The 23902-nt window shown below is 39.9% G+C and overlaps 1 protein-coding gene and 1 long non-coding RNA gene across 13 annotated transcripts in view; one reads left to right on the forward strand and one right to left on the reverse strand.

Annotated features, from left to right (window-relative positions):
- The window catches only part of ASPH (aspartate beta-hydroxylase), a 212352-nt gene that overhangs the window by 92788 nt on the left and 95662 nt on the right, over positions 1-23902 (forward strand). For 10 of the 12 annotated variants that reach the window (XM_077876823.1, XM_077876822.1, XM_077876829.1 and 7 more), the window contains one exon: positions 5922-5963. The exons of the other annotated variants lie outside the window; for them this stretch is intronic. In XM_077876823.1, the coding sequence (XP_077732949.1) occupies positions 5922-5963 (42 nt within the window). The remainder of the gene's footprint in view (positions 1-5921; positions 5964-23902) is intronic. 12 annotated transcript variants of the gene reach the window in all.
- Positions 2607-8440, reverse strand: LOC144300596 (uncharacterized). The gene is made up of 3 exons (XR_013367336.1): positions 8307-8440; positions 4893-5076; positions 2607-2883 (listed from the first exon to the last, which is right to left on the reverse strand). It is a non-coding gene; the product is annotated as an uncharacterized LOC144300596 (long non-coding RNA).

Below are 23902 nucleotides of genomic sequence, written 5' to 3' on the forward strand. Positions count from 1 at the left end.
TGAGAAAGTAGTTGTAAAAAATTGGACAAGAATGACTTTTACATATACTTTTTTTTAACCCATTTTTATTGTCAGTAACATTAGAAACTGACATGATTATATTAAAATAATGTATTTTAACTGCAATTTACAGTATCTTATTGCTCCATGAAAATCCTTCCTATATTTGCTTTTTAAACACCATGCTAGATTTTCTTTCTCTATTACATTTCTTATTAATACAGTGAAAACACTGATGGGAGAAAGAGAGTTAACGCTTGTATTTCTCAAAAGATTGAAATTCTGAAATTTAGTTATAATTCTCAGATGCTCTAAGAAGCTTAAGTTTTCATCAGCAGCTTCACAAGTTAATTCCCAGGGACTTCTCTGGGTAGTTAATCACTGTTTAACGAGTTGCCCTTAAAAACAACAATAGCACATAAAAAGCATTTACTTCTGTCGGTGGGTTTTTTTTTTTTTTAAGTAGAATGGAAATGAAGCAGTTTCACAGTCTGTGTCTAGTTGGTCCTTTAATTTAGATTTCCCCTTATTTTTGCAGATACGTAAAGCTTCAAAAAGACTGCCCCCACTACCACAAGAGGACCAGCCTAACCATACGCTCCAAAAGATGGCTGTGATAGATCTTGTGACGCAATTACTGAGCAGACCAAGATCTTTGGGAATGAACACTAAAGATGTTTTCAATCGATCATAGTCCACTGGCATTTTAGTGTATTTTTTTAGAACCAAAAATTACACGTAATGTTACATTCCTGCATGTCCGTTTTTGATAACATTAGTGAATCCTTTGGTTTTCTCTTCTCTTTTTGTCACACAGCTTTCGATCTTACCTACATTTATGTGTGTTTTTTCAGATAATAGTTGATTATATTGACAATGTAGCAGCAATTGTCTTGGCAGGGTTTTTATATATATATATATAAAATATATATATATATAATATATATATATTACTAGTAATTACTCCTAAGTCTGTTGGACTGACCTGTGTAAACTGCATAAACGTGATTTCAAAGCCATGAAGAGTGCCCGGCTGTTGCACTCGGAGGAACACTACTCGCTGTCCCCATTAGCTGTGAAGATTTGAGTTGTATATATCTGCACTGATATCATTCTAAGACATTTCTACATTAGCTTTGAGTATTCAGGGGAAAACTCAAATTTTGAGATTGCTGTAGCTGTTAGCTCATTGATTAGAAAAATTTAATATTTTGGTGAAAGTCTTAAGTTATCATGGTTAATTTATTTTTTCAAATCGAGGGGGGAGAAATTTAAATTCCTTGCTAGAATATAGACAAAAGGAATGGCCTGCTCTGTCATGCAAAAATGCTGTTTGGCACCTCATATCAATCGTATAATAGCTTTGTCCCTTTAGTATTTGTTTAAATTTTAGAAAGTCTTTATAAATTACCGGTGCACATCTTAAAGATTGCTCTGCCTTTGGCTAATTAAAGTAATGCCCTCACAACACTGAAGACAGCGAAGTGATCTTACTAAAGAAGGATGCCTCTAGCTGGATTGATTTAGGACGTGTGAAAAGCACTCACCAAGCCACATACCTGCTGCTGTTTGCAACGTATGAGCCTTTTCTTTTCTATCCTGAAGAGTTTCTTCTATTTTTCATGTGGTTTATTTTGGCTCAGAAATAGTTGCTGTGATGAAAATACTCATTTGTTAGAAAGATGGCAGTGACATCATTTTGAAAGGACCATGAACTATTTAAAACAACAACAACAAACCCGTAAAGAGGTCATTTCATTTCCATGTCAGGGATAGCTCTTGATTATATTAACATTGTTTTAAGATAAGATAACTTTTCCCCCCTGCTTTTAGGGTTACAATCCAAGGGATTTTATATTTTTATCATTATAGATCATAGTTACAATGTAGTGAGTTATGCATGCTGACCCAATGTGTAGTGAAATCCAGAAGACTGAGTTACTAAGAAAAGCAATAATTTTCTAAAACTGTGATATGGGTAATATAGAGTTGCTACTCAAATTCTAATAAAGCTCTTAATTCTAATATTGTGAATTATAGAACACTACTTTTTATAAAGCCTTATTTTTTTAGGGAAACTTAGGAATGACATAGAACTGATAAATGAAAAAAAAATAAAAATAAAAAAAAAAGAACTGATAAATGAATAAAATTTTGCTGGATTTTTGTATATAATCATCTCTAGAATCTGGAAACTGAGGATTCATTATGCTGTGGTCAACGTCAAATACTTTTTAATTCCAAATATCTGAACTAATGAGCCTTGTCTTCACAAATACATGCCAAGCTGGGCAACATCAATGGATTTTCTAAAAATAATGTAACTGTCTTCTGTTCAATGTGATTTGAGTGCAATAAAATGCAGAATTCTTCTCTATATTGTCATTATTTTGAAGTATTATTTTGTTATGTAACAAAATCAGTTCATTTTGTACTTAATGAGTATTTTAGAATATTATAGTATCTTTAATGACAAATCACAAAGATGTACCTTCAACCTTCTCTTAACCTCTTTCTAATAGGTAATGTTTATTTTGTTTAACATGTACTTTTATGGTGCATTGCTGGGGGCCAGATTAAAATGAACTAGTCCCTGCATCCATCTTTTGTAGGTGTTTATTCAGCACCTAGAGTTTTGGTAATTCCCTAGTGTGACAAGCCCCCTCCCCTACACCCTCCCAATCCCCCGTGACCATTGTCCCATGAGGACATGAACTCCATTGTGGTTGAGAAGATGAAAGAGTCTGAGCAGGTGGAAGGGCCGGAAAGGGTACAGCAAGTTCTCTTTCAATCTTCATTCTCTGGGCAGAAAAGGGAGAACTAGACAAGTAGGGAAGAAGCCTCTGGGTTCCTAGACAAGTATTGTTTTCTCCTCCAACATGCCTGGAAGAAACATTAAAAATAAAGACTTTAAACTCACTTACTCAGAATACACAGACCCGCTTCTATGGATTGCATTTCCTCTGCTGAGTGCTTTGTGTGTTAGGGAGTTGAGTTTTCCCAGTAGATGGGGCTTATCCCTGCTTGCAGACAAGGAACTGAGGATCAGAAAGGCCGAAACACCTGCCAGCCGTGGTCCTTCATGGTATTCTGAAGTGAGCACAGGGCAACAGGTGGAAGGTGGAAACAGTTGGTAGGAGGCCAGAGTGCAGGGGGGAGAGCAGGTTGGAGATAAGTAATAGTCCAGGTGACAGTGGGAGAGCCTGAGCTCAGGAAATCCTGGCAGAGACAGAGAAAGAGACAGGAAAACTGGCCGAGTGGGCCATCACTGGGGAAACAGAGCCCTAGGTCTGGGTCTTGGGAAGTCACAGATGCCAGTGTGTTGAGGACCTTGTGAGGATACTAGGCCTGGATGGAAGTTAGCTTTGGACGTATGTTGAGATTCAAGAACTGGTCAGGAAGCAGATAGGCACAGTAGCTGGCCCATCATAGAGTTCTGGATATTTGAATTCACAAAAGTGATTTTCTTTAGTGGTTTATAATAATTTTTGAACAACTAAGATCCCATCCTTTTAAGTAAGGTTTTCCTTATTCAGAAAGGGAGAAAAAAAAGGAAGTTAGTACAGTTAGAGATTGTATAACATATTTCTTCTTGGATACGAGTGCTTTAACACTAAGTATGAGTTACAAGTGAACCTGTACACGGGTAATTTTCAGAATTGGGCTGAGCATATAGCTCCCTTTAACTGCCCATTATTGGAACATACAGTGTGTGATTAGAGTATTATTATAAATCAGTCTTACATGTTCTGTGACCTTTGGCAAGATTCCTGAGCCTTAGTTTCTGTATCCATAAAATGAAAACTACCTCCCAGAGTTGATTGAGTTGGATGGGATCATCTGCAGTAAGTATTTAGAACAATCTCTGTCTCCCAGTAAGCATCCAAGTCATTTTCTTCTGGAGCATGGCCAGGTCCACATGGGATCTCCCAGGGAAGCATGTGTACAGAGAATAAAGTAGAGCAGAATAACACTTTACTATTTAGCTGTGCAGGGAAGCTGGATCTCTTAGAAAAAGCCTTTACTTAAGCTACATTTAAGCACTGAAAATCAGGGGCTGAAATTCCTGCTCTGCTCATTTCCCCATATCCAAACACTAGTCACAGATGTCAGCTCGTTGATGTGAAGTGAGGGACAGAATGGGACATGAGACAGCTTTTGCCCAGAGCTGGGGAAGTTTGGACTGGATCTTCTTAGGTCAGGCTCATTGCCCTATCGAAAATCCTGCTTTGGAGGAGGAAGAAGGATGGTGGCCCTTGTTCCTGGGAGCGTGCCTGGCCAGGGCCCTCCCACACATATTTAAAATGTGACCAATGCAAACCACTCCTTATTTCTCCCTTGGGGGCGGGAGGATTTGTGGAGAGCCTCAAACTCCTCTTTGTGCCTAGCACCCATCTGTTTTCTCTAGTCAAGTTAAAACTTGCATTTTGTGCTTGTGTTCTCAATTTACACGAGCCACATGCCAGGTGACAGATTACTGGAGGATGTGGAGGGTCACAGCCCTCCCGCAGGCACTGCTGATACCACTCGTACGACTCCTCGAGGACCAAGATTGTCAGTGTTTTTCCTCAATCCTGTATCCTTGATGCCTACGAGAGCGCATCCTGTTAAATGATGCACTGCCTACCTTTCTGATAAGGAGGTTAAAGTTAATAAGACCAGAAATCCTAGGACATTCAACAGAGATCTAGAAGGGCTTTTTTGGTTGTGTTTTTAAATATCCCGTGTACCTCCTGCAGCACTGGCAGGAAGTGTGTGGTGGTCAATTTTATGAAGCCCACTCTTTGCAGGAGGCAAAACCTGCAGGTCCCTATCCCCTGTTTCCCTTTTAGAAAAGGTAGAGAAGGGTCTGTGGGAAGATGATAGGCTTTGGAATGATGTAAACGCCTGACCTTGATACGTTGGGCACTCTGCTTTCTCAGCCTCATCTTCCCCCTTTGCACAGAGGGAGATAGACCTTCCCATGGGGTGACAGGAGGCAGGAGGCAGGTGTGATGTGTTTACACCGATCCTGGCACGCTGCAGCTTCCTGAGTTTGTTTCCGTCCTCTCACCGGGTATCTTGAAAACTCTTGACCTATGAAAATCACTTCCTTGTGTCAGAAGCCTGCTTCAGATTTACTTGTCACTTCCCCAAAATGAAATATTTGATAGGAATATTTCCCTGGAGGAAACCAGGGAGCAAAGAAATTGAATGTTCTGTGATTGTACCCCTGATCTGACCCCACAGCCCTGTCTACTATAGGGGAAGAACGGAGTTTCCCAAACTCTGCCCTATCCTGACTCCAACACATCCGTCTATACATGTGTTCCTAGAAATACTCAAATTTAAATAAGTATCTACTGGAGCTATAATCAGCTGGTCTACCTTGAAAATTAGCTAGACCCAAACTTAGATTAAACAATAGGCCAGATCTGAGATAATGCAGAAATGAGGTTATAAGCTCATAGGTCATGTACCATAGTTTTCCATGTAGGGTGGATGTTGTTTGGTTCAGGCTCTGGGTGGATTTCACTGCACTGAGTCGCATTCGTGCAAGAGACCCTGTGACTGTGATTTACTTAGCAAGAGGGTGACACAGGTCTGCTGTCTGACATATCTCGGCTCCTTAGTACCTGGGCTCAGTGCAGGCACCCTTAGTGGGCTGCCTGTGTATGTGTGAAGTCCTTAGGGAAATGAGACTGGTGTCACCCCAGTGAGGGCAACATGTTGCATTTCTTTAATTCAGATGAGTCTGATCTTAATATTTTGTAACAAACTTGATGTGTAAAGAAGTCAGGGTTTAGGAAAATGGAATTCCATGCCCAGAAATAGTTCTCTTAAATTATATTTGCTCGCATTCATTTAAACATGGTCCTATATTTTGAGATAATGAGTGACGACTCTCACAATACTTATTTTGTTTTGTTTTTACTTTTCAGAAACAAATAGAAAAACAGATGATCCAGAAATAAAAGAAAAAGGTGAGATCATCAAATAAACTGCCTTTCAAATATACATAGGAAAAAAGTCATCATGCTGTTCATGAATAACATGATGGCTTTATTTTATATTGCCAATTAAAAGAAATTGCCTGTGGGTTTATTAGTTCAATGATTTTATCAACAAACATTTATTAATATTTACATAAACATTAAGAGCCAAGGCTCTAAAAAGGTTGCCTGGCTTCTGATCCTGGTTTTGCCATTCATTTATATGTGTATCTAAGAATTCCTTGCCCTGTGTGGCTTAGTTTCCTATCTGTGATGTGAGAATAACATAGTACCAGGTTCAGGAACCAGAGGACTCCTGTTTCTACAATAGTAATTAAATGAAAATACGTGTAAAGTATTTAAAGCAATGTATAGTGCAGGGAAAGCACTTAGGAAATGTTAAATTTTGTTGTGTATGTTAATATCCATGCCAGGAATAGAGATCCAGAGATAACTAGAACATGTTCTCTTTACAAGGACCTCTCAATTGTTGGCAGGACATGTAAACAAGCTTACACATCCATATCGAAAGAATCATAATTGCCTTCCCACAGTTGATTACAGTGGGATTCTAATAAATTAAATAATCCAGAATTTTAATTCAGCTCTTACAGAGTTCCTCAACTTATTCAGAGTGAGGAACTGAGTTAAAAAAAATTATATAGGTGATCATGAAATAGTGCTTATGCATTTTTTTCCATATTCCAGTTCTATTTACTCTTTCCAATCATTGACATTTTTATTTTTACATATTTAATTCAAGCTTAGATAATAAGAATCTCTAAATAGTAAGTAAGGCTACTAATTTTATCCTTCACAATTCTTTTTTTTTTTTTTTTTACATCATGTAATTAATTATTTCATCATGATAATGTAGTCTTCAATCCCCATCCCCCCACCTCCCTCCCTTCTGGTAACCATCAGTCTATTCTCTATAGTTAAGTCTGTTTCTTGGCTTCTCTTTCTCTCTCTCTTTTTTTCCTTTGGCTCATTTGTTTCTTACACTTTCCACATGAGTGAGATCATATGGTATTTGTCTTTCTCTGATTTCTTTCACTTAGCATCCATTATATTCTCTAGCTCTATCCACGTTGTTGCAGATGGCAAGATTTCATTCTTTTTTATGGCTAAATAATATTGTATTGTATATATGCCACATCTTCTTTATCCATTCATCTATTGATGGACACTTGGGCTGCTTCCACAGTTTGGCTATTGTAAAGAATGCCGCTATAATATAAACATAGGCGTGCATGTATCCCTTTGAATTAGTGTTTTTGTATTTTGGGGGTAAATACTGTGTGATTACTGGATCATAGGGTGGTTCTATTTGCTTTTAATATCATTGGAATGATAACATCTTTAACGATTAAACATTACAATTTCAGAAATGCCTTTAATTTTTTGTGATGAAAGCAGTGTGTGCGTTTGAGAAGATATTATAGTACATAACATGTTATAATATCCACAATGTATGTGGTCTTGGTGTATAATTACTTGAGCACACAGAGTTGCTGGCCTCTGGCTGTAATTTTATAATCCTTAGGCTGGGAAGTAGGCATCTAGTCATCTGTTTTTTTCCTCCTGACTAGTTGTATTTAACTTTTTATGAAAGTAATACAGAGATAGAGTTTTAAAAGTGTGACTTTTAATGAAAAACAGCAGTCTTGGGATGCCTGGGTGGCTCAGTGGCTGACCATCTGCCTTCAGCTCAGGGCATGATCCCAGGGTCCAGGATGGAGTCCCCCATCGGGCTCCTACATGGAGCCTGCTTCTCTCTTTGCCTGTGTCTCTGCCTCTCTCTCTCTGTGTCTCATGAATAAATAAATAAATCTTAAAAAAAAAAAAAAAGAAAAAAAGAAAGCAAAACAATCTTTTGCCCCACTAACTCCCTGTCTATGAGTCCCATTCCTGAGGTTCTTTTAGCTCTTTCTTCTGGTACTTACCTACACATTTCTAAACAACTTGCTAATTGTGCAAGTTTCTCATCAGTGTTAGAAACTGTTGGTTGACTTTCATACATAGATGACTGGGATTCTGTGCAGTCATGATGCACGTTCTCCATGCTCCCCCACCTTCCTGACCTTCTAGCACATCATGACATACTCTGATCGTGATAAGTAGGTAGCCCCCTATCCCTGTTGTCCTTCCCCTCATCTCATCTCATTTCATCATGTAGGCATTTTATCATTTCACATCATCATAATGGTAAGTACAAGACAGTAAGATATTTTGAGAGTGAGAGAAACCACATTGATACAGCTTTCAGTACAGGATGTTGTTATACTTGTTCTATTTTATTATTAACTATAATGATTAGTAATAATCTCTTACTGTGCCTAATTTATAAATCAAACTTGATCACAGGTGTGTACGTAGAGGAAAAAACATAGGGTTCGGTACTGTCTGTGGTTTCTGGCATCCACTGGGAGTCTCGGGATGGGTCTCCTGCAGATCAGCAGGGATGACTGTACTGAGAAGAAAACAAAGCACAGAGGAGGATATCCTCAGCTTTTGCTAGAATTGATCACTTCCTCAATTCTAGAATATTCCTTGTCTTAGTTTGCTACTCACCACATCCTCCTGGGTTTTTTTCCTATTCTCTGCTGTGTTTGCTTTTTCTTGGCTTCTTTGGATGGCTGTTCCTCATCTCCCTGACCATCTAGCACTCAAGTGCCCCACGACTCAACCTCAGAGCATTTCTCTGTCTGCACGCTCTCCCTAGGTGATCTTACCTCACATCCCCACATTAAATACCTGTATGCCAAGGATTACCATGCTCGCCTGCAGCCTGGACTCCAGACTGGGGTGTCCCATTGTCACCCAGTGTCTGCCTACGAACCTCGTTGGGACATCTAATAATCACTTCAAACTTAAGTGGTGTCACCTGAATTCCTGACCTTCCTTCTCCAAACCTGCTCCTCTTGTGCCTCCCTGTATTTCCCTCAGCAAATCCTGTCAGTCTTCTCCCCACAACATATCCAGAATTCCACTGTCCCCTGCCCCCAATGTCTGCCACCATCAGCCAGCTCCCAACTACCACTGTCTCTTGCCAGCATTCTTCCAGTTGCCCCCTAACTGGTCTTCCCTCTTCCATCTTTGTCTCTATAATCTTCCTTGATACAGTAGTCACAGTGACCCTTTTAAAACCTAAGCTGTGTCATGTTGCCCGATGCCTCCAGCATCATCATATCTTCCTCAAAATAAAACCTCAAGATGGTTGATAAGCCCTCATAAAATCCATTCTCCCTTCTCCCTCTTCTGGATTCTTCCCCTACATGACGTTCTAGTCTCTGTCTCCTTTGCTCACTCTACTCCTGCTCTGTGGGCTTCCCTGCCAAGCACACACATGGGCCTCAGGGCCTTTGCATTGACTGTTCCCTCCAGGCTGACTCTTCTCCCCCAGAACCCATATGGCCTGCCACCATCTTTGCTCAACTGTGGCCTTCTTCGTGAACCTCCCTAGCCTTCTTATTTAAGGTTAAGACCCTCATACTTTCCCTACCATGTTTCCTTGCCTTGTTTTCTCCATAACTCTTACCACGTGATAATATTTGATAGTTTAATTCTTAAGTATTTATTGTCTGAACCTCCCACTGGAATCAAATTTCCAGGAAGATACATTTTCATCTGTTTTGCTCACTGCTGCATTTCCTGTGCCTGGCACACAGTAGGCACTTAGTAAATTATTTTTTGAATGAATTTCTATTATGTTTTAATTTCGGAGGATTACCATAAACAGTCATTAAAGGGCTCTATAAAACCAAAGCTGAAAAAGTAAGAACCAGACCCCGGTAGAACTCCTAGGTTGGAAATGTGTGGGAAACCCAAAACCTGAGTCAGTGACACTGGAGTAAGAAGACAGCTGTTGCCATCCCTAAAGAAGTGATTACAGGGGTGCCCAGGTGGCTCAGTTGGTTAAGCGTCTGCCTTCAGCTCAGGTCATGATCCCAGGGTGCTGGGATTGAGTCCCACATTGGACTCCCTGATCAGTGAGGAGTCTGCTTCTCCCCCTGCCTCTCCTCCTCCTGCCTGCCTGTGCCCTCTCTCACTCTCTCAAATAAATAAAATCAAACAAAACAAAACAAGAAGTGATTACATGGTCCCCTCTGTGACCTCATGTGTCTGAGCTCAGTGGATATGTGGATCATGATCATCATATCCATGGTGTCTGGGGCACAGAATGGACAGGTGTTCAAAGTATTAAATACACTTGAACTTTCCGTTTCTTCATCCAGAAATAAGGATAATGATTCTTATGCCTCACAGGATATAATTCAAAAGAGGAAGATAAAGTAGAACTATCTGTAAATAATAAATGCTGTCTGCTACAACTATTACTATCGAAATATCTGGATTCCAGATTGCTTTTGGTTAGCAATTAAATCAGTTGACATGGTGGGTCAGTTGTACATGTGCCAGTTTTTAAATTTGGTTAAAACAGTGCTTTTAAAAGATCTGTATGTACTGTCATCATCAGTTATAAAAGCAAAGGTATTTTTAGCCTCCAAGTACAACACATATAATTAAAGAATAACGGGTAGGATTTTTTTTTTAGATTGAATAAGTTTAGCTGTACAAAAAATTCACTAAAATGATTCACATCATTTTGGCCTCGGATCAGTAGATGTTTCTTGTCTGGCTCCAAGGCAGAGACCACGGAGGTAGTACTGAGGCTGTTCTTGGACCATGTCAGCCCACATCTCACTCTCTGATCCCAGATGCCAACCCCGAGTGTAAAGGAGAAGGGAAATAAAACACATCCTCTTTGTCATTTGTTCTGATTTTCCTGTCTGGTGCTGGTTAGGGAAATAAACACTTTTAAGGAAAATCCTGGTTTCTTAACAGCCCCCTATTTTTACCCTCCTCCTGTGTCTTAAGCAGTTGAGTCAGATTCAGACCTTCCCTACAAATCACCACATTCCCATTACAATGAAATACAGTTACAAATAATTTTTTTTTAAACTCAAGTTTCAGTAGCTTAAACAAGATAGCAGTTTATTACTTGTCCAGGTAAATATCCTAGGACGAGTTTAATGGCTCATTGGGGACCCAGGTCTTCTCTTGCCATTCTGCCATCGTTACTCTATAACCTCATGTTCCAAAAGGGCCGTTTATGTGGCAACCATTATTACCACATCCAGATAACAGGAAGGAAGTGGAGAGAAGGAGTAAACACCTTAGAACTACATTTAACTAGTAGAACATTGGTAAACAAATTCAGGGTGTTCTGGTTCTACAGAAGAAGGAAACATCAAATATTGAGAGGAAGCAAGCAATTAGCAGTGTTGAGCATGCAGTATTTTACTCTTGTTAGCCAAGATATACCCTACCAACATAGTGTAGGGAAAGGATTACTGTTCTATGCTAAAAGGTTCAGTAAATCATCAATGTTTGAAAAAACTACCCATTTTGCATCTTTCACAAAAGCATACACTAATTTATTTGTCCACTTAAATATTTGCATGCTTACTGCATGCCAGATGCTGTCGTTGTAGACAAGTGGATGCAAGTGAGAATAACACAGACAAAATCCTTCATTCATGGAGCTCACATCCCAGTAGGGAGTCCAGCAGCACCTACAAAAATCTGAAATAGAGACAGTATAGGAAACCAAGCAGGAGAGTGTGCTGGAGGGAGATGGGAGATAAGTAAGTAAAGGGAGAAGGTCCCTGAAGAGTTTCGGGATACTATCATAGCAGCCGTGTGAATGATGAGCTAGGAGCACACTGAGCAGAGGAAGAGCTTGTGCAAAGGTCCTGAGGCAGGACAGCCAAGCCTGAGAAACCAGAGCTCCCTGACCAAGCTGAGAGTATATGCCATGCAGTCAGAAAGAAATTCAGGGTCCAGGCCTTGGTAGGGAGTCTGACATTTTCCTCCATGTAGTGGGATGTCATACCCAGTCCATGTGAGTGCCTGAAAATCAGTCTTTCTCATTCGCACATTGACTTATTTGCTTCTGGGAGGTCCACTGCGGTGCTGCTTTTTTAAAAAAAAATTTAACTTATTTATTGGGGGGAGAGAGAGAGAGCATAGCGGGGGGGGAGAGGCAGAGGGAGAGGGAGAAGCAGACTCATTGCTGAGCTGGGAGCCCAATGTGGGGCTCCATCCTGGGACTCTGGGATCTTGACCTGAGCTGAAGGCAGATGCTTAACTGACTGAGCCACCCAGATGTCCCCACCCCAAAGCTTCTGGCAAAGGTAGAGACAGGGAGAGGGTGGATTGTGGGCATTGGTTCTCACAGATAGTGAACACATGCAAGCCCTACCCCAACTGCTGCTCACAGTGGTGCTGTTCCCTCTTTAGAGGCTCCATTTCATCCTTAGGGAGCTGGGCCTCCTTCCACGCTGCCCTCCATACTCTGTAGAGCTTTGTCCTCCAGGCTTCTGATACTAACAGGACTTTTCCAGTGTGGGGGGTGCTGGGCTCTCTTGGCTGGTTCTTCAGGGAATCCGTGGAGAGAATCATGAACAGCTTTGCTTGCTTGGTTCATCCCACTCCATTGTGGGAACCTGGCAGTTTCTAGCAGGACTAACCAAAATATGTTCACAACTGAAGTACTTTATTGATTGTGAAATGCTGGAATAGTCTTAGACTTAAAAGATATAATGCTCAGTGTTACCCCAGATTCATTGAAAATCCATTGAAATTCATTGTCTCTCTTGGGAATTCCATCCTCTTTTTTACTCAGATTCCTATGGTGCTGTTAACTGTAGACAAGAGAGAAAGGGAAATATTCCATTCTTAGAACATGGAGTGAAAATATGGAATGTATTTTAATAGTTATGCTTTAGTTTTGTAGTAATAGAAATGGAGTTTTTTTTAATGTCCATTACAAATTCGTCTCAGGATAAATTATTAGGTTGCCTGATTTTCTGCTTGTGTTATCTCTCCTGAAGCATATTGACGAGGAACTGCTGCTGAGAGTGGAAGATTTTGCTTTTACTTAGAATTAATAATTCTATGTACCGTTTAGAGAATCAGATTTAGTTTATTTTGTTGGAGTCATGGGTTGAAATTGGGCTTATTCCAAAATGGCCCTATTTGGAGGTGCCAGATTCTCAAATTGAATCAGACCATTTATATCTGTTTTAGATAAGGTTGCTATATCAGTTTTTCCCCACTGGATGTCAGCTTTTCCCACATATTCTATATTCCACAACCACAAAAGCTGTGAAAGAAAAGGAATGCAGCGCAAAAATGGCTTACTAAATGTCAAACTCAAACAATTATTTTTATTTATCCATTCATTGCATACATACTGGGTAGCTACTATGTGTCAGGCCCTATTTTAGGCACTGGGGCTAACAGTAAAAACAAAGTCCGAATGCTCACGGTACTTGTAATTTAATGTACGTGTATAGAAGGAGAAGGTTAGATATGTGATTTTTAAAAATTGAAATATAATGGTGATAAGTATGGAAGGAATATAAAATAGGAAAAGACTACAGAGAATGATAGTGGGCTGGGATATTGCTCTGTGTAGAAGCCTCTGGAACAATGATATTTGAAGATGCAGGAAATGAGCTGTGCAGGCATCCTGGGGAAGGGAATCTGGGGGTGCAATAGCAAGCACATCCTTCCATAGTCCCTGAGGAAGTTCGCTTAGCACGTGTGAGGATCAATGAGGAGGCCAGTGTGGCAGGTGGGGAAAGGGGAGGGATAGGAGTGGTGAGATCAAAGGGCTTGCAGGGTCCAAATCACACAGGGCTAGGAAGCCCATCAACCATAAGAATTTTGTATATTATCTCAAGTAGATGGGAAGCCACTGAGAGACTTTGAGCAGGTTACTATGATGTGCCTCACATCTCAAAAGGCTCATTCTGGCTCTGGGGATGCAAGATTGGAAGCAGGGAGACCACTTAGGAGACTCCAAGAGATAATAATGGCTGGGATTAGGATATGGGGTAGCAGAGGTGAGTGGTGGTTAGATTCTCCATGTATTTGTATGTAAAGTCACTAGAATTTACTAATGGATAGAATATGAGGTATGAGAGAGAAAAGAGTCATAAATGCCTCGGAGTTCCTCAAAAAGATGTGCTTTAGGGCGGCCCCGGTGGTGCAGCGGCTTAGCGCCGCCTGCAGCCTGAGGTGGTCCCGGAGACCCGGGATCAAGTCCCATGTCGAGCTCCCTGCATGGAGCCTGCTTCTCCCTCTGCCTGTGTCTCTGCCTCTCTTTCTCTCTGTGTCTCTCATGAGTGAGTAAATAAATAAATAAATAAATAAATAAATAAATAAATAAAATCTTTATAAAAAAATGTGCTTTAACAATTCATTAAACATAAAAGTATGCCACATATGGCTGATTTAACATATATCAAGTGTCAGTTATTAGTTGAGGATCTGTGAGTCTTTAAAGGAATTTGAGAAGCAATAGAATACCCATGCCTGCAAAAAGGAAATGTGTTTTTGGTGTGTATGTGTATGTGTTACAATTGCATTTGAATCAAGGGCTTTTGCTGAAATTTTTCTTTGATTTAAACTAATGCTTAATATCCCATTGTATAATTCATTACAATTAAGGATATGCTTAAACAGTATATTATGTGACTGTCTTTTAGGCATTTAAAGATGCCCTGGTTACTATTTGTATTCTTTTAAAAAGTAATAATCAGTGCCCTAACAAAAACACCAGAGGGCACTAGAAAACAAGTCACATTTATACTAACAGAAATCACATTTGTAATGCAACTTAAAAGGCTGAGAAGATTGTAATATAGCCAGTAAATCAGCTTGATGCAATTAGCACCTTGTATAGATACCTTTGAGTTTTCTGTGATCACAAGGAAAACAGAGATAGAACCAACATGAGCAATAATCAAGCCTCATTAAGAAGTTGTCTTGTTGTTAAAAAAATGTATATGTCGATGAAGTTTTTCCTGGGATTCTTACAGCTGAATGTAACACATTTGAGCAAAGTTGTTCACCATTGTCCTGAGGTTAAAAACTAAACTTATTAGTAGAACATCTAAAGCTTCTCAGATCTAGCTCCGACTTCTGGTTTTCCTCTGTTTGTAGTGCTCTGCTCTTTCTTGCCTCCCCTCTTCACATACACCTGGCAAATTCCTGCTCCTTAGGAATGAGCTTAGAGGTTACCTCTGCTAGGCAGCCTTCCCTGATTACACCCCTATCTGTTACTCCAGTCCAGAAGATGTCTTTTTCCTCTGTCCTCCCAAAACATGCCTGGCCTGTACATTTTTAGCATGAATTTTTAGTTTTTCCCTTAATTTTTAGACAGAAGGCATCTAAAAGGTAGGAATCATGACATCCTTCCCCATCTTGTATTAGTCAAGGTTCTCCAGACAAACAGAATCAACATAATAGGGTGTGTGTGTATAGACAGAGAGACACAGATTTATTTTAAGGAATGGACTTGCATGATTGTAGAGGTTAGCCAGTCCAAAATATGCAGGGTAGGCAGGCAAGCTGGAGACCCAAGGAAGAGTCTGATTGGATGGGGCCCATTTACATTATGGTGGATAATCTGCTTTAGTCCAAGACTACTGATTTAAGTGTTAATCTCATCTAAAAAATATCTTCACAGCAACATGCAGACATATTTAACCAAATATCTGGGTACCGTGGCTTAGCTAAGTTGACACATTAAATTAAACTATCACATCCCTCCAATAAGCACCTAACCATAGTATAATAGGAGTTGAATAAATAATTACCATATGAGAAATGTGATTTAATCCCTTTCCTTTTAATTTACCTCTTCATCTGATGGTGATATTATGAGATGCAAATAGCCCAAATGACAGGCAGAAAGAGTTTATAGACAGAAGTGTCAATGTGTGATTGAACCTTAACCATCTAGAATGTACTGTATTTCATGTTATTTTCACATAGATTCTCATCTAATTCTTATCAAAAAATCTTGTGAGTTAAGTATTTTTTTGCTATATGTAGCCAGGTTTCTTCAAATTTTTTCTTTTCCTTTCCACTATTTGTGATACTCCAATTACATGTTGGGGACTGCATGATAATGTCCTCTAGGTCTCTGAAATTTTGTTCTTTTTTGTTAGCATTTTTTCCCTTGGATTGCATGATTTCTATTGCTCTACAAGTTCAGTGAATTTTTCTTTTGCTATTTCAAATCTGCTGTTGAGCCCATGTGGTAAAATTTTCATTCTAGCTACTCTTCTTTTCAAGTCTAGATTTCCAACTGCTTCTTTTTGATAGTTTCCATTTCACTGTTGAGATTCCGTATCTGGCCACTCATTAATACCATGTTTTTCTTTAAATGTTTATACTTATGTATAATTACCCATTTGAAATGTTTTCTCTAATAATCCCAGTATCTGGGCACACTTGGAGACAGTTGCTACGGACTACTTTATCCCCCTGAGTGTGGGATAGGAGAGTCCTGTTTCTTTGCATGTGTAGTAATTTTAGGCTAAAAGCTAGATTGTATATATAATATGTTGTGGCAACTCTGGATTTTTTTTCCCCCCTGAGGATTTCTGGTGTTAACTTGCCTTGATTCAAACTGAAAAATCCATCTCCCCTGTGATGTGAAGCAGCTGCTTTCTCTGCTCAGGTTTTTGGCTTCCAGCTGCTGTTTTTTTTTTAAGTTCAGCTCTCTGGAGAGTGAGGCAGGAGGTGCCCTGTGCCTGTGTAGTTTAGTTGTCTGCTAAAGATTTGGGCAGGATTCAACTCAGATTTTGGGGCTTCTTTCTGAAATCCACCATCTAAATTTCCAGTTGCTTTGCTAGCCTGAAGTTCTGCTGTCTTATACCTTAAGCCACTAGGACTTCTAATTCCTTCTATGCACACTGGATATGTGTTGAGAAATGTACTCAGGCGAAACACAACAAACTTGCACATTTCACCAGGAGAGTTCCGTCTTTCAAAAGTAGATTTCTAAAGCCCCCAGGAAGGCCCCCAGTGATTTTTGCCTCCTGGTATTCCTGTGCCTCTCTGTGGACCTCTTTCCACTGAATAGGGCTGCCCTGTAGCAATGCAGAATTGACAGAGTATGAATCTCAAGGTTAGCATCACACCTGCTACCGTGTTCTTTGGATCGCTTGCTCACTCTGAAAGGAACTGGCTGCCTTGTTGTGAGAATATATAAGCAGCCTTTGGACATATCTAGGTAGCAAGGAAGTTGTGTAAGATATGAAATGTTTGTGGTTGTTGTAAGCTGCTAGGTTTGGAGGCACTTTGTTTTGCAGCCATATATAACTAGTCCATCCTCATTGAGTTTCCACTTGTTTTTTCACCAGGCTCCCAGGTCTACCCATGAAGATGGGAAGTTATCAGCCAGCCAGGGATGTGTGCCGAGTTTATTCTCAAATTTTGGATTTCAGCCCTTCTGTGGCTCTCTTGCATCCCAAATTTCCCTTTTAAATTTTCATCTGCTCTGCTCTCTTCATGCTGTGATCTGCCCTCTTTAGTGGGGAAGGACAGTTTTCCGATGCTTGACTTGGGGTGGTTGGGAGCAAGCACTCCCCACATACACAAAAAAAGTCACAAACTCACCATTCTTATCCAATGTAGAAACCATCTTTCAAGAATAAATTCTTCTGTGAGCGCCTGGCTGACTCGGTCAGTTAGGTTTCTGCCTTTGGCTTAGGTCATGATTCCAGGGTCCTAGGATTGAGCCCTGCATCATGAGGGAGTGGTGGTAGGGCTGTTGGGGGGGGCGGGGGGGAGTCCCTGCTGCTCAGTGGAGAGTCTCTCCCTCTCCCTTTTCCTCTGTACCTCCCCAGCTTGTGTGTGCTCTCCCTGTCACTCTCTCGTGCTGTCCTGTGCACATGCTCTCTCTCTCAACTAAATAAAATCTTTAAAAAAAATAATAAATTCTTCTGTTTATAACTTTCTACCTATCTTTGGTCATTTTCTAGTGCTTTCAAATTTCAGTGACATTTCATTGATAAATTGATTTAAGTCAGTGATAATTTGTTGATTTAATGAAATATGAATATTAACATCCTCTGAATACTAGAGTAGAGAAGCTGAACACCTGAAATGTGTAAGCCATTCTGAATTCCTTTGCTGAAAACTGCCTAGTCAATATCTTTTTTTTCTCATTGGTTTTCAGGATTTCATTAGTATTGATATTAATCCCTTGTTGGATTTATATTGCAAAAATATTTTTCCCAATTGGTTCTTTATCTATTTACTTCAATTACAGTGCTTTATAGATACATAATTGTTGAAACAATAAGTGTTCAAATGAATGCATGAGAGATGTTCTCTCACCTGTTACAATATGTTGAATGTTCCAACAATATCTCCTTGCTTTCATATATTTTTCTATCGTAATAAAATATGTGCAAAAACATTGGATGGCCTTGATTTGCATGACAGCATCGTTCTTCTGTCAAATCATTCATTCATTTATCTTGCTGAAATAAAAACAGTAGTACCTGTTTGTGAAGACACCTATCATCAAGCTTCAATGACTTGGGTTTCTGAGAGTCCTTCACATGGGCTTGGCCAAGTCATCCTTTCACATGGGCTTGACCACATCATTGAACTTAATTATTGTGTGGTCTGTAGTGGTAGGTCTTTTGTCTTGTAGCTAGGTCTGTCTTGTAGGTAGGTCTTCTGTCTTGTAGCTGCCTGCTGGAAGACATTGTCTTTAGTTCATTGGTTGGTTCATTGTCTTTAGCAGTCCCTAACACACTATCTGTTCCTCATTATTAGTACCAGCAGCCCCTCTAGATGTAGCACTGAGCTGGTGGTTAAGTTCAGGCCACACCATGATGCCTTTCTAAGTTTCCCATAGTATAAAAGAGCCATGTAGCATTAGCACACTTAAGCCAATTCCCGGAAAAGCTTTGAGAAAAGTCTCCCTCCCCTCCCCCCTTGCAGCTGTGAGAAGAGGTTGTAAGAGAACGGCTGTTAAAGATTTATTATAATCATTACATTCAACAGCTACTGTAGTTTTAGTGGTTCCTAAAATACACCAGCAGTTATTGTCTGATTACTTCTACAGATAAGTTAATTATAGGAGATTTCTGACTCTTATACAAGTCTGATTTAGAGAGAAGTTTAATTACAGCAATTTTGGTGATTTAAATAAGCTCAGCATATATTACCAGTCTCAGCAAGTGTAGTCAAGTTTTTAGCTGTGTTGAAATACACATTTGCTTTGTTTTTATTTTTCATTTCATGATTTTCACCATACTGTAGTACTAGGGATAATTCAGGGCACCTGTTTCCACCAGAATGCATCTTCAGTCAAACACACTGCAGGACAATAATAGCAAATTCTTCGTTATCATTAAAATCTCATTCTAATGCTTCCCATTGAGCACTCAACAGCTTACAACGCTAATTTCTGCCATGATTGTGACAACATGAACAGGGAAGTAATCTAGGTTTATTAAGGAAAAAACTCAGATTTAGTGTGTTTGAAAATTATCATCAAGATCTAAATTTTCTTTTGATTGATGGGAAATATGACCCTGTCTTCAAATCAGAGTAATCCACTTTATTAACACATGGTCTATTTGTATACTGAAGCAAATTAAAGATTAAGATACTAGCCACATATGCCCAAGCTAGCTTAAAATTAAGCTTTCAAAAACCGTCATAAAAAGACAATGCTGTCAGCAGTCAGATATATTCATTTACTTAAATAAGACTTCACATTCGAGAGCCCATTAGTTTGGAAAATGCATTACTGAAAATTACCTCAGTCTGATTATAGAGCTCTTCTCCAGGACATTTTTTATTCTTCTGATGTAATGGCACTGGCATTTACAGCAGTAATTCTTGCCGTATGTTTATATGTTTTTCGCTTAAAAATCAAATATGTGTTGACAATAGAAAGTGTTAGCGATTGTGAAAATAAATCAAATCCTCTCTGTTTCAGTTTGGGTGATTTTATTACATTTTGCCCAGGAAGCCAGGCTATTTACTTATCCCTAACACCATGAAGTGGCAGTCATGCTTTTCTCCTTTGCTAGAATGTTCCTTCTTCTTCCTCATCATCTACTTAGGTCCTACAGTCCTTTGCTGTTACTGAGCCTGGTCAGCAGGAGCATAGAGGAGGGCGGGAGTGGCTGGAGCCTGAGGCCAGACACTCAAGGATGGGACAAATAATTAGGTGCAAGCAACAGGTGGCATCCAGGAGACCAGGCAGTAAGGTTACAGTCAAATATATCTCAGAAACGGGGAGAAGCCATTATCACAGGGGCTCAGGAACAGACAACAAGTAAAGCTGGGAGCAGGAGATCATTTCCTGACAGAAGTATTTCCACATAGAGGAGTAGTATTGGATTTCTCCAGAGGCATTGGCATACCCCAGACTCCTATTGCTAGCCCTGCTCAGCTAAGGAGCTAGTCCAGGATGACAGCAGCAGGGCATGCGGCCGGTGCAGAGATATCATCAACACTAGACTACGAGCCAGACCTGCACTATGGAAAGGACCATTGTAAATTTATTAAATAGCTCTCTTAACGATAAGCATATGACTCACAAATGGTAAGCAAACCTAACTGCATGTGAGTCTGAGAAAAATGGACAGCTTCCTCATCGTGCTGTTGGTAGCATACTGACCTGGGCTGGGGAGATGTCTGTGTCTGAATCTGGTTGTGGACCCTTTGGGGCCCATGTCTGTCTTATCTGCAGATTCCTCACCTCGCACGAGTCCGTTCCTTTGCTAAACCTCACAAATTTGAATCAGGATTGCAAGAGAATAATGTTAATACATTCTCACTTGCCATCTACACGTGTTCAAACTTCAGGTATCAAAGAACATGGTGGTTATCAATGATTCTGTCTCTACTGCTGTCTTTTCCACCCTCCTGCAGCAGCCGGGACAGAAACTATCCTCTTGGGGATTTTCACTGTTTAACTGTTAAAGCCAACTAATTGAACCCGCATCGCTTATAGGTTACAAGGTAGCTGGGGACTTAGCACATATCATGTATTGAAGATTTATTCCTATATGGGATGAAGATGCTTTGAGAAAATTAGAAGCCTAATCCTAAAAAGCAAGTGCATTTTACTTGAGTGGTTCACTTTTTGCCCTCTTCCCGTGGGGTCTTGGCTGTGCCTTGCACGCAGAAGGTGCTCAGCAGTTAACAGGTCATTGCCGTAGACCTGTTCTTGGGTTGCCAGGGAGAACTTTTCAAAAACTCTTGTCATTAAAGTAATAGGAAAACATTACTGATGTGGTTGAAGGCATCTGTTGCATATATCCTCCAAATTATTCACTACTACAGATAATAATCATTTAAGGCAAATCTGCAGCAACTTACATTGCAAATTCTAAACCTATTTCAAATCATAAGTACATTTGTTCACTTGGTTATGGTAGAATCAGAACACTCATTTTTGCCTTTGGGTTCATTTTTAAGAAGCCTGCAGGGATCCCTGGGTGGCGCAGCGGTTTGGTGCCTGTCTTTGGCTCAGGGCACGATCCTGGAGACCTGGGATCGAGTCCCACGTCAGGCTCCCGGTGCATGGAGCCTGCTTCTCCCTCAGCTTGTGTCTCTGCCTCTCTCTCTCTCTGTGTGACTATCATAAATAAATAAATAAATAAAAAAAGAAGCCTGCATATGTGTGTAAAGAGAGTGAGAGGAGGAATTGTATCTATTTCAAACATATCTTATATACAGGCTTCATCTGTGTCGAGGGCAAGTGTGTCGTCTTTTGCCAGTTCTGGGACTTGAGCCACACCTGGGGCATTGACTCTTCTTAAAGAATGCATGTGGGAATGTAGAAGGTGACTTATTAGTTTAACAAGTATTCCCACTTCCTTTGTTTGCCACGCTCTGTGGAGTGCCCTTTAAACAAAGCAAAGAAACAATGAGGAGGTAGAGGTTGTAGGCAAAATGTTCAGGGAGCCCAGAAAAGAGAAACACTCACCGCCAGGGGGCAGGTGGTAAGGAGCTGAAGTCTTCAGGGAGGGATACATTTGAGCTGGTCCTCAAGTAGCAAACAAGGCTTGTATCCATGGAATTCTCCTTGTATAGACCTCTGAATTCATTTACTTCATTGTTTTCTAATGACAGAGGTGATGGATTGATGTGAAGAACAGCTTGTAGGTGTTTCTGTGCACAACCTCCTCACTCCAGGAGCAGTACCCACTAGGGTATCATGGGGATGCTCTCCTGTAAAACATTTTAAATTCTTTAGAATCCTATCTGGAAACTCTTGACACTATCACTTTTTGGGAAATTGTCATAATTTGTATTTTTCTAATATCTGTTGGTTTTTACCCTTTTGCTCCTTTAATTTGTCAGTATCATTAATGCTACCTTCCCCTATTCCTTTCCTGGTCCATGTAAAGATTCATTAGAACCTACCCCCAGGAATATATATATATATATATTTTTTTTTTTCCATGAAATTAATCAGGAGCCTTTAGGGCTAGTTCACTACCATGATTATAATACCAACTCTATTTAGGCTGTATGAATCACTCAAACTAAATTTGAAATAACAGTGGAAGAAATCTATACAGCATGATGCCTTTAATTGATGTGCTTTACCTAAAAAGGCAAGGTTTGATAAAGGCACGTTTTAGGTAATAATCTTGATTTTTATGCTTCACTGAAATTTGGCTCCTCTCCCCCCAAGGATCACTGACTTCTTTTGTACATTTATACCACCATATTAGTGATGTTATTATTACTGTCATTCAGCTAGTTGTAGGGTGGAAGTAGCATTAATTGCAAATTACAGCTTCATCGTAAAACCAATGAACTTGGGTGAGCTTTTTGTTTCTGTGCCTTGTCACTTTGATTCATACTACATCTTGCTTTTTAACTGCTGCCGTGAACCCTGTGTGCGTTTCTCTGCAGTCTATTTTTCCATGGCACTTTGCAGACAGTCACCAGTAGAGCAGTATAGGGCTCGGCAGGACATGTGTTGCCGTGCCATTAACTGCATACCTCTGTGTGTGGTGAGGAAGGAGGCCAGAGACAGATTGTCTTTGACCCCCCAGGAAGTATGGTAATAGCCCAACCATGCATGTACTGGAGTTTTTCTCTGTGATTATAAAACACGAGTGGAGACTCATTAGTAGGAAAGAAAAATTGAGGTCTATGTTTAAATTGGCTTTTAGGTTAATAGCATCAAACATACTTAGTGCACGGGCACCCGAATAGTGGAAATACTCACATGGTGTCTCCAGTCTTGGCCAGTTGTCTTAGACTGAATTTTTGGTTTGATGTTTTGTTTTTAGATTAAAGTATGGGGCTACATTTGAATGTGGTGTTTGGAGGTTGAGGCCCATAATAACATTAGAGGAAATTTGGAGACAGGAATATTTTTCAGCCTGCATCAGCCTTTAAAGCAAACATTGTATTTTTTTTCTTTCTATCCAGGCACATTTTCCTCATAGGCACTGAAATTTCTCTTTCTTGTGTAAAGTCACTTGATCAAAACTAGACAGTGCTTGGAGTACAGTGAAAGTGTCCTTTACCAGGAGTTTCACCATCAGCCCTGCCTATTCTTTTTTGCTGTTTGATCTTAAATAAGTCTCGTAGGCTCCTGGAGCTTTTCTTTTTCCATGTGTAAAATATGGCAACAATTTTGCCTGCCCTCCTGCATTTTTTGTAAGATTCTCCTGTCCTTAGATGACCATTTATTTCACTTTGCCGGTGGCATCCAGCTATACAGTTAGGAGCACTCTCCTTCCTTTTATTATTTCATGTAAAATGTAAGTGATCCCCAAATCCAGAGTCTGTTTAATATTATTTGCATATGTTCTGTTTCTAAGGGGCTCTTGATGAATTCGAAACTTAATCCTCATGACATCCCAACGTATTTAATGTCTTTAGTGTGAGAGAATACTGATTCTTCGGGGATGTTTTTCTAGAAAGTGTTTATATGTAGGAAACGAGCATCTACAAGCTGAATGAGGTGTGAGGGTATTGGAGAGCTATTTGAACAATGCTTGTCGCGGCATCTCATTAAAGAGTAAGTTATGCTTTCCTTCTACCTTGGGTGTTAAAGCTTTATT

This window comes from Canis aureus, chromosome 28 (genome assembly GCF_053574225.1).
Source record: "Canis aureus isolate CA01 chromosome 28, VMU_Caureus_v.1.0, whole genome shotgun sequence".
Classification (NCBI taxonomy): Eukaryota; Metazoa; Chordata; class Mammalia; order Carnivora; family Canidae; genus Canis; species Canis aureus.